Consider the following 19,132-nt stretch of genomic DNA (forward strand, 5'->3'; position numbering starts at 1 on the left):
CGAGGTCGGAGACAATGTTTGAGTGGCTTTTCGATCAAGGATAGAAAATGAGAGCCTGCTGCCCCGCGGGTTCTTGGACGATTTTTTAATGACGCAACTTTTTGTTGGGTTTTTCAAAAATATGTCAGGATCAAAGGTTCTCGTCACGCTCTGGACGACTGGATCGAATTTTAGTGTATTTATGTTGGAATTGTTTGTTGGGTGCAGGTAGAAATAAATACACGATGCTCTCTAATCTTCATTTACTGTATTTCATCGGTCACGACCGTCCTTTCTTGACACGAGTCGAACTCACACTGAACTGGGGCCAGGTCCCGCATGGAGAGGGAAGGAGTGGGGATAGACACCTCTACGCTCATATCCCGTCTATATACACAGGCGTGTAAAGCCCTTAGTCGCTATATTTCTTACACTCCCTCCCGACTAAATGCTTTACAGCCAAACATGACAAACAGAGATTTGTCGCATCTTTTGTTTTTTTTTTTTCCTTTCATGCTTTGTACATTAATCTTATGTAATAATAGTTTCTACATAATGCAAAACAAAAAAAAACTTTCTCTTCGTATCTTAATCTAGTTGTTTCTTCCCATGGTTTTCCTTAAACTATATAGATATATTTATTAATTGTTTCATTTTTTTTTTCCTCTTTTCACGTTGCCTTTACTGATTCCCTGTGAACAAACAAACGGTGCACAACAATGTTATAAATCTCAATTTATTATATAGAATGAATATTCAGGATTTTGTCTACCAAGTATTTGTGCATATCGAATGACAATGGCTTGGTGAATATGTCTGCGATTTGATCTTTAGATGGAATCCATCCAATTTTTACCAGATTTCTCCCTACACACTCTTTCACATAATGTTCTCGCACCTCCCTCATGTGCCTGAGTCTATTTCCTCCACTCGTCTTCGCACTTGCCGCGGCGGCTTTATTATCGCACCATAGTTTTACAGGACAAAAAGACTTGTTCAAAACCAACTTTATCGAGTTGTCTATAGCCATTAATTCGTAACACGCCTCACTCATCGCTACGTATTCTGCCTGGCATGTTGATAGAGCAACATACGGTTGCTTATGTGTCCTCCAGGTGATGGAGTCTCCAAAAAGTTTAATCACATATCCACACGTCGTGTGTGAATTTTTGCAGTCAGCAAAACTTGCATCAGAATACGCTTCCAAGTCATTTGTCTCCCCCGTATATCTTAAACCTAGCGCTTTTGTCCCTTTCAGGTATCTGAAAACTCTTTCGACCATTCCCCAGTCATGCTCAGTGGGATTAATCTGATGTCTACTTAACACGTTCACTGCATATGAGATGTCCGGTCGGGTTGCCCCGGCCAGGTATAACAAGGAGCCAATCGCTTCTCTGTACGGAACATTTTTCGTCGTCTCGGTTTCTTTCAATGTTTTATCATCGGAAATGTCTTCTCTATCTCGTCTCTCTCTGTTGGCAGCTTGAGTTGTGATCATAGGTGTTCTTTGTGGATGCGCCTCATCAAACCCAAATCTCCTCAAAACCTTTTCAATATATTTTTCTTGACTGAGTATGATTTCTTGTTTTTCTCTGTTTCTTTTTACAGAAATGCCAAGAAACTCTTTTGGATTTCCTAACTCACTCATCTCGAATTCAGTTCTTAATTTCGTTGTCACTTCTCTCAGCTTGTTTTCGTCATTACTTGCCATTAGTATGTCGTCTACGTATAACAGTAGAATTAGGAATTGCCTGTCCTCTCTCCACATGAACAGACATGGCTCTACCTCATCATTTTTCAACCCTACACTCAATGCTACCTCAGTAAATCTGTTGTTCCATTTCTTCGGACTGATCCGTAGACCGTATAAAGCCCTTTGTAGCTTACATACTTTATTTTCCTTTTCTTTAGCGGTAACCTGCACGCCCTCTGGGATTTCCATGTATATCTCTTCCTCTATCAACCCATTCAAGAACGCAGTTTTGACATCTAATTGACACATCTCCAAATTATATTTATTGATTATGGCAAACACCGATCTTATTAAAGCCAATCGAGATACAGGGGCGTAAGTTTCTGTTAGATCGTAATTGTTTGTGTCTTTAAAACCTCTAATCACCAATCGTGCTTTGTATTTTATTTTTTTGTTATTCTCGAATTTTCGTTTGAACACCCATTTGGAATCCACAATGTTTGCCCTTCGACCATCTTTCATTCTGGTGGGACGAATTACTAATGACCACACCTCGTTTTTATGCATAGAACTTAGTTCTTCGTTTACTGCTTTTAGCCAATTTTCACGCTCTTTCGATTGCATCGCGTCTTTGTATGAAGTCGGATCCTGATTGATACGCGCCATCAATGCATGTCCAACCTCATCTTCAGTTTCCCTCAATTTCCTTTCATTTTTATTAAACAACCCTGATTTGTTTATAAATTGTGAAGCTTTCAAGAGTTGAATTCTCTCTTCTTCATCTCTCAGTAGATCAGTAAAGCTCGAGTCAATTACTCTATTTGATCCTTTCCCAACCTCTGCAGAAACCGACATTTTCTTTTTAGGCCGTCCTCTCCTTCTTTTGATTTCCCCCTCTTGATCAGAAATTTCATCTACTTTTCTCTTCTTTTCGTCGTTTTCAATTAACCACTTTTCTTTATTAACTCCCTCATACTCGACTGGCCAATCTTTGATGCCGTCCTTTTCGTACCTATCTCCAAATACTATTTTCTCATTAAACCGCGCGTCTCTGCTTTCGTAAAATTTTCCCTCTTCCGGTTTCAAGAACTGAAAACCCGTGGGTGTGTAACCCACCAAAATTACGCGTCGACCTTCAAATCTGAATTTAGGACCCGTTTTCCTCTGGACCTTAATATACGCGACGCATCCGAAACGCTTCAGTTGATTCATGTCATAGTTATGATTTGGAGCAAACCTTTCCATTGGCGTAATCATGTCGTTCGATTTATGTGGCGTCCTATTATAGGCATACACAGCAGCACTTAAGGCGAGATCCCACATATTTTCTGGTAGTTTCGCATCGTACATGTACGCTCGTACCTTTTTCTGTATAGTTTGGTTGAACCTCTCGGCCACACCATTATGTTCGGGGGTATCCGGGCTCGCAAGTTGCTGCTCTGCCCCTAGCCTCTTTAGAACCTCAATTGTGTAACCCCCTGTGAATTCAGTCCCTTGGTCTGTGCGTAGATAACATATTTTCGCATCTCTACCTAACAGATTTCGAGCGCTCCTAACAAATGCTTCAAAACAAGCTCCTGTCTCACTTTTTGCTTTTATCGAATAAGCCATCGCTAACCTCGAATAATCGTCTATAAATACAACAATGTATTTATAACCCTTTGGAAAGGATGCTGGACTGATCGGTCCCATGATATCAGAGTGTATAATTTGTAAAGGTTCAGTTGCTCGTCTACGTACCGAATTAAACGGTATTTTGTTAAACTTCGCGATTTTGCATACCTCACACTCAAGAATTGACTCATCAAAGTTTATATTCGCCCACTCCTTTCTATCTGAGAATTTATTTTGAAGAGCTTTCAAGTATGCAAGAGACGCATGTCCCAGTCTCACATGCCAGAGCATTGCCTTGTTGTTGTTTTCAAAACATTTATATTTTTTATCAAAGGGTGATTCCTTTTCCGACAATTCAATTATGGGCAATTCGTCAATATCGTGGAATTTTCTATCCCAAATCGATGTATCGAAGTTCGAATTTTCATACATTGTTTCCCTTTTGTTCTCAGAGTGGTTTTCAGGTTTTCCGTTCTCAGCAGTCGTGATGCTAATCTCATCCCCTTTTCCTATTTCGTTTTCCTGATTTTCCTTTGTTATACTAACCTTGTCTCTGTCTGTCGTAGCGCTATCTGAATCTTGATCTGTTACCTCTCTCTTTTCGTCTGCCTCTGATTCCTTTATTTCAACTTTTCGCTCAATGACTTCGTTAGTTTTATTTCTATCTCGTGTTCGTTCGCACGACTCGTTTTTATTTTTTTCATATGTTTCCCTAGCTGTCACACTCCTCGTTTTATATCTAGCTCGATCGGTATCGCTTTCATTTTCAGTCAAGTTTGCTATAATTTTCCTGCTTGTGTTATTATAGTTCCCTTCATCTCTATTGTTTACCTTGTTTACCTCAAGTTCAATCATCCAATATGGTTTGTTATAAACCCCAGTTACAAACGATTCATTGGACTCCGGATCAAAAATGTCAATTCTTTTATTATCTAGATAGACACTGAGTCCCATCTCGACAAATTTTCTCAAAGAGAGAAGATTTTCAGATAACGCCCTCGCGTATATTACTTCTTCAATTTCGACTGTCCTCCCATCATTTAACGCGATTTCTACTGTCCCTACTCCCTCCGTTTCTAAGTCCGCTGATGGATTTTTGTTCGCGCATTTAATTTTACCATAGTCCGTTTTATCAAATGATTTGAAGATTAATTTTGATTTGGTTAAGTGTTCAGTTGCCCCCGAATCTGCCAAAAATTTTGTGAATATCTTACTTTGATTGGAGACATTCTCATCATTGTAGCATAAGGCGTTTCTTTCAGACGTTGTTAATGCTTTAGTTAAGATTATCTCACCTTTTTCATTCTTCCTCTCATCTCTTTCCTTCTCCTTGTTCGCGTACCCTTTGTTTCCTCTCTCATTGGCGTTTCCCTGCTTGTAGACACCTCTTCCTCGATTGGTTTTGAGTCTCTTCTCACCTCCGAGCCGTTCATCATGATACTTTCGTTTGTTTCCGTATCTCTCATTATCATGGTAGCTTTTGCCACCCCTCGTATTACTTCTGTAACTATGGTATCTGTGGGTTCCTCGGTTAAACCCGCGATTTGTACCTCTGCCTCTTCCAGGTCCTGGTTGCTTTATTTTTTTCATAGGGCATTCAGCAGCTTTGTGTTGAGTTATCTGGCCGCACTCATAGCACTTTTTGAGTCCAGTACCCTTGAATCGGCAATTAATAGCCTTATGACCAGTATCATCGCACTCATAACACCTCTCCTTTGATTGCCCTTGAGCATGCATGACGGCTCTGTTTTCTACCGTTCCAGACTGATTTTTATTAGCTTCAGCCTGTAGTAGGAAAAGCTTTAGCTCCTCGTACGTAAGACCTCTGCCTGTCGAATTTTTGGTCATGAATTCTACTGATTGAACCTCAGGGACGGTCGTCATGATTGCATTGAAAAATGCATCTCTCTTTTCAATTTCTGACAATGGCGTAACTTCTGATAGGTTGTCATAATTTCTGACAACTTCCTCGAACTTGTCACAAAATTCTGAGGCTTTTCCTTTATTGGAATAATGTTTCAAATTATATAATTGTTTTCTCAAGGTAGTAGACGTTACATTACTCTCGCATCTTTTAATCTCTCTGATTTTCTTGAGGATTTCAACAGGATTTTGTATCAGCATTACTTTGGAATGGTAGTTTTCATCCAAGTGATTTATCAAAATGTCTCGTACTCTATATTTTTGTTTCTCAATGAGTCCTGGATCTACATTTGCATTTACTGTGTTTTCAGGTTCAATTATGTGTAGTAATTCAAGAGTCCTCAGTTCGGACGTGAAATAGTCATGAAAATGCTCAAACTTTGTGTTTGTGGTTAATTTGTAATCGCGTTTCATACCTGGATTTTTATTAATGATCTCGAGTTTAAGTGTCTCTTTTACTTGATTCGCCAGATTGTCAGTATTCTGAGCCTTTTGTGTTTTCTCACCTCTTACTTTTCCCATTTCTTCTCTCACAATTTTTGATATTTTATGGCTTAGATCGATTCCTGATCCCCGAGGCTCACTTTCATCTACTCTCTCTTGTGCGGTATCCTCATCTCTCTGTTCCTCCCACTCATAATTGTATTGAAGGAGTTTTTCATACTCTTCTCTCATCTCATTTAGCTGTCTTTTAGTTTCGTTGTTCCTCTCTTCCATAATTTTCGTCTGTGTGACGAACGCTTCTCTCTGTCTCTCGAACTCTTTACTTATTTCCTTTTGCATCTTCTCCATGTTTGCAACGGCAGCTTGCGCATTAGTCAGTACTCCTTGGAACTGCTTCAATGCACCTGTCGAAGTCAGACAAGAAGATTTCACTAAGGCCATCATTTCCTCGAGCCTTACCGCGTCGAGAGCTTTCGAGTTTGCATTTTTCGATTCTTCAGTATTGTTATCTGTTCCTACTTTCCCCGCTAATAAATACTCGAGATTAACCGGTTGTATCGATTTAATGGAGGGTAAGTTTTTGCCCACTGAAAACTGATCGACTTGTTTCGCTTTTCTCTGTCTCATCTCGTTTTCGTGTCTCATCTCATCTCTAATTTGCTCATCTCTGCTCTTCTCATCATTTTTCGTATTCTGATCTCCTCTCTTCTCATCTCGTTCACACGCATCTCTATCCTCGGGCTCTTCTCCTGTCTCTTCGAGTAGTTTTTCCTCCTCGTCTTCGGTCAGGTCTTCAGTGTCATTTTGATGGCGTCTCGCTCCCGGTATAACCACCCATGGACTTTTTCCTGAATGTTGCTCCATCCGTCTGATCAGAACACTCCACTCTGCCTCATCCATTGTGCTTTTATCTGTCAAGTAATTACCCTGTTAATACATGAATTTGACTTCCACCTGGAGCTGTGCTCCAGCCTGGTTGACTGAACACAAGTATGGCCAGACTGAAGCAAGCAGCTGCATGAGCAGTCCGAACACAAGACTACACATCCAACCACCTTAATGACTCGATTAGTGAACAAGTGCACGGCACCAATCCCCCCTCCCGAGTCATCCGCCTAACTTCCCTCTCAATTTATTCTAAATTTTGTATTCACACCATTTGTTAATACTCATTCGCGTCCAGTACACACCTGCTTGGTATGGTTCTTTTTGCCTCTCCACATGAAACAGTACTGTCTCTCCACTGATACTCAGTGCAACTCCTTCACCAGCGTGGTTAGCATCGAGACAAAAAATTTGTCGGTACCTTTTGACAAAGTTCGCCAGTATTTCCTCATCTCGAATTTCTGCAGAAAATTAAAAAAAACGTATATCCAAAAAAAAACTCATCTCAATATACTAGCTACACGCATCTTTGTTCATCTAATTCCATGCGCATTTTATTTCAGTGTTTTCTTTCGAGAGCGAAAGAGAAACTGTGGCTAAGCGATAAACACGCGCGAGCTTCGAGCCTGCCAAACCTATCTCCCTCTCGCTGTGTTTACATATACGGATGGTTGGCGTCACCTCTCCCTTGCGTGCACGTGAGCCACCACTTTACACTGTTATCCGCTCGCTACGCCTTGTCCTTTGTCCCAAACGACAAGGAAAATGAATTCAATCACGCGACCTCAAATGCCCGGATTTCTTTATTTCTTTCTTTCCCCAATTACGTACATGTTTTTCCGCATCTCGTTAACTCACATCTTAAAGGCCTATTTACGCATCTCGACAATATATATATATATATTATTTACTTACGTTGATCTTGCTCGAGACAACTAATTTCACTTCTTTCTTTGTTGTCCGTCATATTCTTGATTCCTCTTTTCTATTGTTTTTGCACCAAGACTTATCTCACTTAATTGTCCACTTAATATTCACTATATAACTTGCGCAGTGGAAGCGTGCTGGGCCCATAACCTGTTGGAATTGTTTGTTGGGTGCAGGTAGAAATAAATACACGATGCTCTCTAATCTTCATTTACTGTATTTCATCGGTCACGACCGTCCTTTCTTGACACGAGTCGAACTCACACTGAACTGGGGCCAGGTCCCGCATGGAGAGGGAAGGAGTGGGGATAGACACCTCTACGCTCATATCCCGTCTATATACACAGGCGTGTAAAGCCCTTAGTCGCTATATTTCTTACAATTTATAAAATTTGGCTAATGATTGACGATTTTTCCGAAAAAAATCGCATCAAAAGCTCGAAATACGGTGCGAGGAAATCTTGAGGTTCGCAGTCTGAAAGCAGCCCTTTTTTCTGAAGAGAGGAAGTAACGAAAAGCGAATTCTGGGAGGTTTACGGCTCGGAAAGCAGGATGAGATTTCGGTGAAAAAGGAAGCCTCTTCAATCCTGTTGTGCATGTCTCGAGAATTTCATCGATCTACGTGTGTAGCGAATTCGAACAATGCTTCGAGTGTGATTAACATGAACGTGTCCGTGCACATGAGGATTAGAGATCGAGCATAAAAAGAATGGAGGTGCATGGTGAGAGAACTCGAAATGTCACAAAGCCCGTTGGGGCTTGTTGCGTCCCTTTGAGAGCGCGGATATCGAGTGGGAAGCTTTGAAAAATATCACGTTCAAGTCTAACGATTGCACCCTCGCTATTCCGACCAGTTCAGACTCAAACTTTCGACAAGAGCTTTTGTCTCGAACTCGCGTTGTCATGCGTGAGCTCTTCGCTACGACAAATTCTATTTAATTGATCTCTAGATACGAAAACCAGCCCGTTTCAACAGGGGACGAAAAAAATGTCAGGGAAAAGTACAGAACGATGAAACAAAGCGCACAAACAACGTGTTGAGTTGGAAAAATAGCGTGTGCGGTGACGAAACAAAGCAGACGCGTATCTGGTCTTTTGCTCCGATCAAATTTACTCAAAGCTCGTACTCCTTTATTTGGAAGACAATAATTCATTAAAATATATTCATTAATTAGTTAGGTTCGTCAATTACTTTAAGGGGGAATATCAATGTGAAAAAAAAGCTTGGTTTTACATTAATATTTAAGTTACATCATTCAATTTTATTCCCCTCAAAACTTGAAACGCGTTTTTCTCGAAACCATGTTTTTTGACCTGGTTGACAGCATAACTCTGTCAAATTTTGTCCAGTCGACTTCGTGCAAAAAGGATTCTATCCATAAAATTTATCACGATCGTCACAACGTAGTTTTTTTTAATAAATTGTTTACTTTTTTATCAACAGTTTACTGCAAAATCGTTGTGCAAAATTCATTTTTTTTTAAATGAGCGCAATTTTTTTTCTAATAAAAATTTCAAATTTCCTACGATGCTGCGATAACTGTACTATCATAATTTAATAATCTTTTTGAATTTTTGATTTAAAATGCTTACTGGGCACTTATGCTGTCAACCGTCGGAGAATCTTTTTTTGGGACGCCATTTTGGGACGACTCCTCTGCTCAATAAAATGTACTAAAAAAAATCCTAAAAAGTACCTCATTTTTCAGCCTGTCACGCTGATATTCCCTCTTTTAAGGGTTGCCAAAGCAACATTATTCATTCGAGCTTTTTTCTCAATCAGGAGAAATCGATTGTTTTATTTGGTTCTTCCAGCAACGTTCATATTTAATTTAAATACACACTGAAGCGGTGATTCGATTCGATGATTCTCCGTCTCATAAATTCCTCTTATTTTTTCTTCGGCAACGCACGTTTTTTCAGTGCTTTTGCATATTTCATAGTGAATCGCTGATTCTCACCGATAGCCCGAGCAATTTTATTTCTTTCACGGAGAGGCTGTCAAGGGAATTGTTTGCTTTGGGATGGGGAAGAAAAGCTGTATCAAATAATAAAAAGCGAGAAGGGGCGCGGGGGCGAGGAGAAAACGGCGACGGAATAAAGGGGAAAGAGAAACCGCATGAAAAACATGTTATCCGCTTCCGTTGGTCATACGTATATCACGTAACTTTGCTCAGATATGCTAGCCACGTTTATGAAAGGAATATGGCTAGAGGAAGTGTAAAACAAACAATTTTGCGGTCAGGGAAAAGAAAAGAGAAGGAACGTTTCTCGCATAAACACTCGACCGAAGAAGAAAATAGATGCGCGCCTCCATTTTCTATCGTTCGAGGGTATCGCCACTGAGTTTTCTTTGTGCCGATGAAAAATCGTGTTTCTGAGGCGCATCCGCGGCAAGGTAAAATTAATTCGAGCGAATAAACGGAGCTGCACTTTTTCCAACAATTTTATTTATTCTACACACATACATATGCTTATTTCTTCATTGTTTTTACCAGCATTCAAAAGCCCACTATGCGGAAGTCGTTTGCAATTTGTTTACTAAAAAAGAGATTCGTGATACACCAGAAAATGCATGCGGAATGAATCCTACTGGTGTAAACGACACGAAAAACAATCACGTTTTCTTCAGCTTTTTTTGGAAACGGAACTATGAAATTGAAGCATCGTCTTCTCCGAATGAGCGTGTTTCTTCGTCGTTATACATTTAACGCAAAAATAAATGCGACTCTCGCCACGTACCGAATATTTGATTAGAAAAAAAAGAGGGATTATGAACACGACCCAGATTATTCAAAGGCAGTGAATTTTCTCTTCGGAGCACCCATATATTAAATCAAGATTGAGCAAAGTGACGTCAAGATTCCGGATGGATTGGAAGAAAAAAATTGGAAGCTTGCGTTTTGCCCCCCAGGGCAAACTCGTTAACCTTTCAGACGTTTGTGATGATTATATAGATGCTCTTGTCAGCTCGAGAATCATGGCCAAAGCTGATTGCAGAGTCTTCATTCCTTTGCGCCGTCCATTTATTCTCGAAGGTCAATCTTCTTACTACGAAACTAAAATCTGTTGAATTTCTAAGCTTCTCAAGCTTTTGACTTTGTGCCTTGCTTCGTTAAACACACTCTGGCTTATACATGGGGGATTCAGAATTCAGCGTGAGAACAGAGGATTCATTGGAAAAGCAAAATTTTTATTCTCCATTGTCAACTCATCACAAGTCAATGGTTGTGCCCTTGAATATCATTTTTCAATGATTTAAAATTGTTTTTGTCGTCCCCAAAACATCCTCCGAGATGCCGTGACTCTTCCGGTGATTTTAAGAGGATTTCTCTGACATGCAAATGCTTATTACGATGTTCGCGTTGCGTGGTTCGAACGAGCTAGAAATATTGCAGCAAAGGAATCTGCGAGCGTTCGAGCTTGCGTTCCCCTCAAAAGCTCCGGTGAAGTAGAAACCAGAGTAAATGAAGCTTCCAAGGCTTGGGGGAGTACCGGAGGGGACGAGAAACGACGAGGAAGTGTCCGTTGAGTTCATTTACGTTGTCGCAATATTTCACGAAGGAGACTCGCGCCCATGAACACAATCGACGTGCAATAAATTCAACAAAAAATGTCTAAATCAGAGCGAGCACTCGACACTAAGAGCGTTTATGAGATTACACAAAAAAATAAAACTATACTCACAGCATCATGTAAAGCCACAAGCGAGTGAAAGAAAACGTGAAAAAAAAGAGCTGAAACAAGACTGAACCTCCGAGGCCGCGCTCTTATTTTTTGCTTCATATTTTACTGTCTCATTCTTATTTCTTCACGACTCGAAGAGCTTACTCTCGTAGTTTCTTTGTTTTTCAGACTTCCGGTATTGCCCGCTCTCCCCTGTCTCGAACGTTTTTTCCACGAGCTCGATTTTTTTAAAGGATCTTATTATGATTAGAGGATTAAAAACGAACATAAAGCAGAAGTAAAAAAATGTAAGTAGAGATATAATCGCAATGGGAGAGAATGTCGAGAGCTTCTGGATGGGGAATGGGTAATGGAGGCAGAAAACGGGCGAAAAAAGAACGAGGATGAAGCAAGTATGGGCGAGAACAAAAATACATAATCGAGAGGTCGATTTGTAGGGAGGTTGAGATATCCCACTCTCGTTATTTCATCATTTTTTGTTCGAATTTCGTCGTTTTCATACTTCCCGGAAACGCTACTTATTTCTCGTCGTGTCAAATTTAGAGATTTGTATCATATCATAGGGAGCGACAATATGAATTTTGAAACGAATCGGAGCGATTGTGAAAGCCTGAATTTTAAATAAGGAAACTTTTGGAAATATCGACTTTACCGGAATTTGTCGAACTCGAAGATTCGGAGAAAACGAATTGGGTGCAGGAGCTGCAAAAGGAAAGTATAGCGGCAGAAAAATCCTTGTGTACAACGGAAGTTCGAGAAGTAATATAACGAGGAGAGGACGTCCACCGGAAAAGATTCGCTATCTCGGAGAGACTTGCGATTTATCTTGAAACTTCGGTACGCCTCCGAACGGCCCCAGAAGCTACGTGTCTTAGCAGAGAGCCAATGTAAAATTGAACGCGCCTGAAGATCGAGAAAATAAGAGCAACAAAATAGAGAAAACGACAATTTTTGGTGGGGTGCTCTCGCGGAAAAGAGCGAAACAAAATACTACCACGATCTGAAAACCATTCCATTTATATCCATTTGTTCGTGCAAAAGTTTTCGTAACAAAAGAATCTTAATTGAAATCTACGCTGCTTATTTTCTTCTCTTTCGGATTCTCTCCCTCGATATTGGCGAAACGTGGATCAATATTTTATAAAAAGACTTGTCGAGCTTTCATTCCAGGATTTCAGAGAAATTTACAGCAGCTTTTTCCACACTGTTTCTCTATTTTTAACCTAGCAGCTATTGATTTACGAACAAAATATCGTCCGTCGATTGCAACTTTCAACTGTCATTAGTCTCATTTCCCAAGAGTTTTAAACCACCCTATTCTTTATAATTTTCCCAATTTTTCCAACATTTTAGCCCGTCAAACGCGATAATTGTTAACTGTTCGGTGTTCCAACTCAATTTTTAATGAGCACGGGCCCCTTCATTGTATGCTGCATCAATTATTATTCCAATTATCGAAGCTCCACTGTCGCGTAGCCACTCGATTATAAAGAGTGGCAGTGTACAGCGTTGCATGTAATTATTTGCGAAATTTGACTATGGACATGAATATGAATGTATCTCTCTATCAATATTATACACCAAACGTTCCACCTCACGTTTCCTCGCCTAAATCCCGAGCTTTTCTCATTCGTGGAAACTTTTAATCCGTTTTTCGATACGAAAAACAGGCGGGCTTGTTCGGATTTTCCGACTCAGGTGTTTTCCGGTTTTCCCAGACAGTTGAATTTTTTACTTTCTGCTTCACCCCGAGCTCAGTCGGATACTGCGATGAGTCGAAAACTATTATCGCTACAGAATCGAAAGTTCAGGTACAAAAATTCGTGCAGCTTCCGACGAATCTTTCGATGATAAATTCACCGAGTTTTCCAAACGAAATAATTCTATTTTTACTCTCGTTTTCTTCCCTCGAAAAAAGAGATTTTTTCGAGTTTTTTTCTCTCTCTCCCTCCAATGAGTCATCACTCAAATGGAAAAATGAAATCAAGTTCAAGAAAGTCTGTACCTTAAGGAGCCAGAAAAAAAGAATCCTTTCAGATCGAAGGAGCAAATCTGACGAGGTCAGACTCCGAGGTCATCGACTCTCATTGCTTCGAGAACCTCTCGGAGACATTCACTGGCTGTTCCTCCTTCATCTCACGTGCGGCATGAGGCGACGTTTATCGTAAGATTTTTTTCTCCTCTTCGTTCCCTTTCACCCTCGGTGCACATCTCGACTCCTATCATACTTCATGAATGAAGGGTGAAGCTTTTTTACGATTATTGCAATCGTCACTGCGGAGGGTGCGACGCGACACCGATCGAGGGATGATTTATCCCAGGACGCGACGAGATTGCTCTCGTCGCGCGGAAGACGACGAGGAAAATCTCACGAGTGATGACCCAAGAAATTCGAAGACGAAAAGAGCGCGGATCGAAGCATAAAATCATAAAAAAAATAGAGTTTCTTGATACGCCTACTCTAGGTATAGGGAGGACCATTTGAAGGGCGAGCCTCAACAGATTCAGCGAGTATAGTTCAAGGAACCGAATCTCTTTTCGTCACTTTTATACTCGAACGACATCGTGAAATATGATTTCCACTCGAGTATTTTTGCTTCATTTCTCGAAGCTGTACAACGAGACGCAATAAATATTAAACTTTTTGCTGAAAGAATACAAAAGAACTGCTCACTCGGAACAAGTCAAATGGCCGATGGCCGGTTTCAAAGCTAATTATTTTCCACGAGAGATCATATTTACGATATTTTATGACGTTATCGGATTCGCCGCGGATAAAAAATTCAGTCTCCATATAGAAATATCAAAACTGGATTCACCGGTTTTTGTTTCAACCGACGAAAGTTATTAGTCCCCGAGGCACCAGGCAACGGGGTTCCTGGACATTAATATTTTTCAATCTTCAAATCAAGTTTCCAGAGGAACAAAGCATGGATTTAAAATTCTGTTTAATAATCGATGTCCCTGCCTCGGAATTTTTCGATAGAGAATTTTTTTATCTCCGAAAATATAAAATGTATTGAATTTTTTCGTTGCCAAGCACAAAACACTATTCGAACGGGTATCCCAGCGGTAAATTTGTGTTTTTTTCGTTTTCAATTTCCTGTGAAAAAAAATCCATACGAATTTCAGAGCACGCGTGACTTTTTCTTCTTTTTTATTTTTTTTATTACGAGCTCGATTACGGTGTAACAGCGAGGTTTCTGATCGATCCTAGAGACTCGGGCGCCAGTGCATCGAACAGATCGACACGATACTGCAATGTTCCAATGGCTTTCCTACTAAAAGCTCGAAAGGGAAAAAACTACCGAATTCTGAAAAAAGTAAAGAGTGCAAAAAAATGTTTACACTACTTTCTTCCTGTGGGATTCTTTCTGCACACGAATAGCCACTTGAACTTTTGGGTTCATGCTTCATACGCATTTTTATGTTGCAGACATTTTTTCTGCTTAATTCTATCGCACAATTCGTAAAAAATACGAACGATTTTACACAGTGTCGAAATATCTCAAAAGCTGAAATATAAATAACCGGAAAACCCGGAAGTTAGTAAATAGAACGACGCGTGATTAAAATCCGAAAACGCGTTTTTCATTTTCTACTTGCTCGTTCATGCACCAGGTTTGTCAAATCTGTTGAAATAAATATCAAGAGCCAGAGGTGCAAAATTCCCAATTTTTTCAGCCGTCATGCACGATTTTTTGAAGCATCCCAATTCATTTTTTCATTCATACCCCATAGCAGATCGATACGTTCGGGAGTGGTGAGCACAGCCATCGCTATTTTCGTATTGAAGTTTCCGAATTTCTAGACCGAAGTCTCTCAAAATTCATCAGTCTTTGAATGTGATACATTTGATGGGAAGTTCCAAAACATTCAGATTTTGAAGCACCATCCACGTGAGTTAGTCAAATCCTTTCGACCGTCCTATCCATGCGGTAAAGCTGCGCACAAATAGTGCGGTTGAAGAGACGATTTCGGCTAACGAGCTTTTATGAAAAGGAATAAATTCAAATGAGAGATATTTCAAAATAACGAAACATTTTTTCTTCTAGTGGCACAAATTTTTTGCTTGAAAAACCGAAACGAATTTAGCATGAAATTGTTAAAAAGCTTGATCATGAAATGGAAAGTTTTATGTTAATGCACTTTCGAAACGTAAACTTTTGGCACCTTTTGATCTGTGAATTATTTATTCCAACAAAACTCAACAGTAGCGAACGACTGCTGCTCGTGTCCCGGTGTTTGTTCAATTAAAATGAATCGAAAGGTCAAACGGAGCACTTATAAAATTGGATCGACAGCTACGATACAACAACGGAGCCTGTTATCTGGCGTTAAAATCAACGGTATGAAAGAGCGAACTCAGACAAAATGGAAGGAGCAAAAAAAATGTATAACGCCAATAGAAAAAAAACACTATTGGAAGAATTCTCAGGCATAATTGAACCACTTGGTTCATCCTGTCGTCTCATCTCGTGACGCTGCGAAAGCGTTTTGAGGCCAATAGAAAGAATAACGTAAATGAGGAATTGGATATAGAGGCGCTGAAAGAGAAAAAATCTAATTGACCCGCTGCTACATCGAGAAAGGAATGAGAGAAAAAAATCGCTTCTCGCTCCGTATCTTCCAGAACTCAATATTCAAGTATCCTTTTCTGTAAAACTAGTTGTAAAATGGTGAGAAGAACTCTCGAGCGAAATCCGCACGTTGGAAAATCGATAGATTCTCGAGATGACACTCCTTGGCATCGCACCCCTTCGATTCGATGAATCCAATTTTTTAAACATTGTCCATATTTTGTTGGGCACTGAGATTCGTTGCGGTAATTTTGGTCACTCTCTAGCAAAAAACCATGAAATTTTGCATTTTAAAGATCTCATGTAGCTCGTGAAACTCAGGTAATAACGTATATAGCATATAAATCATGTACGCACTGTAAATTGATGCAGCGTGCATGATTGTATTAGAATATCGTGATGAAATATCTAAACGAGGTACTTCGCAGCCACAAAAGATTGTGTGAGCATACATTTTCGGATTACAATATCAAAATATGACAAACAACGAACAATTAATCTTCGTAACGTCCCATTGCGTAAATTTGATGGCCACTCCTCTTTGTAAGTGAGTATCAAACAGAAACGTTATCACCTCGTTGCATACTACACCACGCACGAGAGAAAACCAGAAAAAATATATCCGTTACGATAGAGGGTTGTACAATGAAAGTACACGTGGGAGTATATTTAGATATACCTTCATAAAATGTACTTGATGCCACACCATGATATTTTATAGGATGTACAGAGCACTCTTGACGTATCTGCACTCGTGCAGGTGTTTGTCCACTCAATGAATTTGAGAGGACAGCTGTTTTCGATCAAACCTGACAAAATAGTTGAGAAATTCCTCAACGTTTATCTCATCGTAACGTTCCCTTGTTTTTCAACATTAGAAGTAATCTCAAGATTGTTGAATAACGTGAGGGAAAGAATGATTGAAAAATTCTGGAGATAATTTCCTCTGGTCGGTTTCCAGTCCATCGTGACCAGTGACCTTGACCTCCAAATTCATTCACGTACATTTTTTCATCATGGTTTCTTGAGATGTTTTTCAATATTTAGAGAACTTTTTGGCTTCGCAAACGTCACCGCGTCCTTGGACTCTCGTTGTGCATAATTTGATAGCTCCACGAAGTCGAGCATCCATCGAATTTTTATTGCATGGGAATCTAACGTCGTCCTTCAAAGATCATCGATTTCAGGACTTGGATACTCCAGGAAATGTGGTGCAGTTAATTTTTGCAATTCTAGCGACATCGTTGCTCGTACGTGAGAGGAAAGTTGACTGCTGAGTAACCACAAATATTTATTCGGATGGGAAAAAATTAGAGGGACCGGGGCGAAGTGGCATGAGGAATTCTCACGAGGCTGCACGCCCCTTCTATCGCAGCGCACAGCGAAACCCACGGGACTGAGCTTTACCCTCGTACGAGCTCAAAATCACCTCTCGCCCTTTGCCCCTCCGCAGTCATAGTGAGTTATGTGCGGCGTACATACCATAAATTTAATATGCCGACTGAAAGGCTATCTGAATTGAACCAGGAGCGATGCCGGCTAAATTCTATTCGTTCCGGGCACGTTTGTTTCCCTCATTCCGCGAAGCCAACCCCCCCGTCTCGGTGGCACAGCAACGCGAGAGGTGTACCGTCGTGGTGAACTGTTCAACCCTTCTCTCTAATACGCGGTGGTTTTGTACAGGCGCGAACTATCGAGCCATGTACCCGTATACCCTTTTATTTACCCCATCGGATAACTGTGCGCAGAAATATACGTATACGATTTCTTGTTCCCGTATACACGAGCATTTATATGCATATGCATTTTCTGCATACGCGATGCACAACGACCGCCTACTAAATATGCCTCCCAGTAACGAGCTCTTGTACGTTTCACATTTGGCCTCAATCCTATCTCCTTAAATTCGCCGAATCAAACACTGAATTTGTCCACTTCTGGGTTTGCTTTTGCGGCTTTGAATTGTAGAAAATGTCGATCGGAAGGAGAGAAGAGATATCGTGAGATTCGAATTTTGTAGATATCTCGCGCCGTATCTGAAACCCGAGTGATCGATATTGAGGACAAAAGTGGGGAAAGCCGGCTCTCTGCTCTTTCCAAATTTCGCACGATCAGCCCCAGCTCGCTCTCGCTCCCAGAAGAATCCGTCATTAAATCAAAATCATCGTCGCGTGTTCGTCTCATTTAAAAAAAAAGGAACAATAGAGATGTGTAATATTGTCAAATTATAAACTTCAATGATATCTGATTCCTGTCATAACGAACTTTGACTTCTATTTCTTGACTGCATGGCAACCTCTCGTTTACATAATCGATTATTAATGATAAAATTGATCAACATCTTCGTTGTCGAGTAAAATAATAAATCTTACGATACTCGACGACTTCGGAGTAGGTGCCATTGGGACGAGTGATCAAGAAAAATTCTGCATCCTCCGATCCGCATGTCGTTGCTGTCCGATAAGGAATGATATTGAAAGACCCAGTGGAGGCTCGACGTCCGGCATTGAAAGATAGAGCCAGCGCGAGACCTGCAGACGTCGACGGATAATCCGGTAATATATTCGGAGAAGCGAAAAACAAAAGCGAATTTCATTCGGTCTGATCGGAAAATCTGCGGAGACCCCCCGATTGCTCTCCAAGCGGACAAAGTCAAATAGTCTAAGCTGAAAATGGTTATTCTTGATGGTTGCTCAGGAAAAGTCTCAGAAGGAATTTGTTGGAGTACATAGAATATCCGCAAAGCGGGTTTCCGTCGGCAGTACACGCCCGCATACAGCGAGCGCATCCTGAGTTGCGATCGCGTGCGAGATATCCGGTGGCCACTTGTTTCACCACTGACCGGAACTCCTGGGCAAACACAGGCTAGTCTTGACCTTTAAGTAAAGTCCTGGCTTCACTAAGCAAATGAGGCAGGCTCAGGGCTGAGAGGAACTTGGAGACTTGACTTCGGCAAGCCCAGGAGTCCGCTGCTTGTACTTGTGCTGTATACATATCCAGAGACTGCAACCATCCGAACCGCAACGATCTATGTACCCTGAGTGAAATCCTGGATGGAAACTTCAGGAGGAAACAGGTCGATGGATGAATAGCTTGAGCGATATACGTAACGCGTTTGTTTAATCTCAGTTTAATTGAATTCGGGGTAAATACCGTTTGGGTGGTGCGTATCGTGAGATTGGGAGGGAGGGCTTGCTGGGGGTGGAAATGAGACGTGGAGCGATGGAAGACTGAGCACACAATTCCTGACAGGTCTTTACACACGATGATCCCGTTTATAATTGATATTAATTAACCCGGAGAAATCTATTTCGTCCTGTGTGCAGTGGCCACGCAACAAAATGGAACTTTCACGAAGGACATTCGTGGCGCGTATACTGCTCCACTGAGGAGAAAGCCC

At 40.7% G+C, this 19,132-nt stretch overlaps 2 protein-coding genes across 3 annotated transcripts in view; one reads left to right on the forward strand and one right to left on the reverse strand.

Annotated features, from left to right (window-relative positions):
* The window catches only part of Nlg3 (Neuroligin 3), a 161,536-nt gene that overhangs the window by 54,968 nt on the left and 87,436 nt on the right, over window positions 1–19,132 (forward strand). The gene's annotated exons all lie outside the window — the stretch shown is intronic.
* Window positions 233–7,842, reverse strand: LOC122416506 (uncharacterized). 2 transcript variants are annotated; one of them, XM_043429518.1, is made up of 4 exons: window positions 7,454–7,842; window positions 6,844–6,999; window positions 4,582–6,564; window positions 233–671 (listed from the first exon to the last, which is right to left on the reverse strand). In XM_043429518.1, exons 1-4 carry the CDS (start codon window positions 7,503–7,505, stop codon window positions 661–663), a joined length of 2,202 nt encoding a protein of 733 aa, XP_043285453.1. In that variant the 5' UTR covers window positions 7,506–7,842; the 3' UTR covers window positions 233–660. The 2 variants fall into 2 exon arrangements, with proteins under 2 accessions (XP_043285453.1, XP_043285452.1); XM_043429517.1 differs by having other exon boundaries at window positions 233–6,564.

Source organism: Venturia canescens, chromosome 9, assembly GCF_019457755.1.
Source record: "Venturia canescens isolate UGA chromosome 9, ASM1945775v1, whole genome shotgun sequence".
Taxonomy (NCBI): domain Eukaryota; kingdom Metazoa; phylum Arthropoda; class Insecta; order Hymenoptera; family Ichneumonidae; genus Venturia; species Venturia canescens.

What these genes read in the sequence shown, in the direction of transcription:
- LOC122416506 (XM_043429517.1), bottom strand. Translation starts at nt 7,505, where the DNA reads ATGACGGACAACAAAGAAAGAAGTGAAATTAGTTGTCTCGAGCAAGAT. An exon ending in TTGTCTCGAGCAAGATCAAC is followed by an intron (nt 7,000 to 7,453) that starts GTAAGTAAATAA and finishes AATTTTCTGCAG; the next exon opens with AAATTCGAGATGAGGAAATA. An exon ending in AAAAGAACCATACCAAGCAG is followed by an intron (nt 6,565 to 6,843) that starts GTGTGTACTGGA and finishes ATTACTTGACAG; the next exon opens with ATAAAAGCACAATGGATGAG.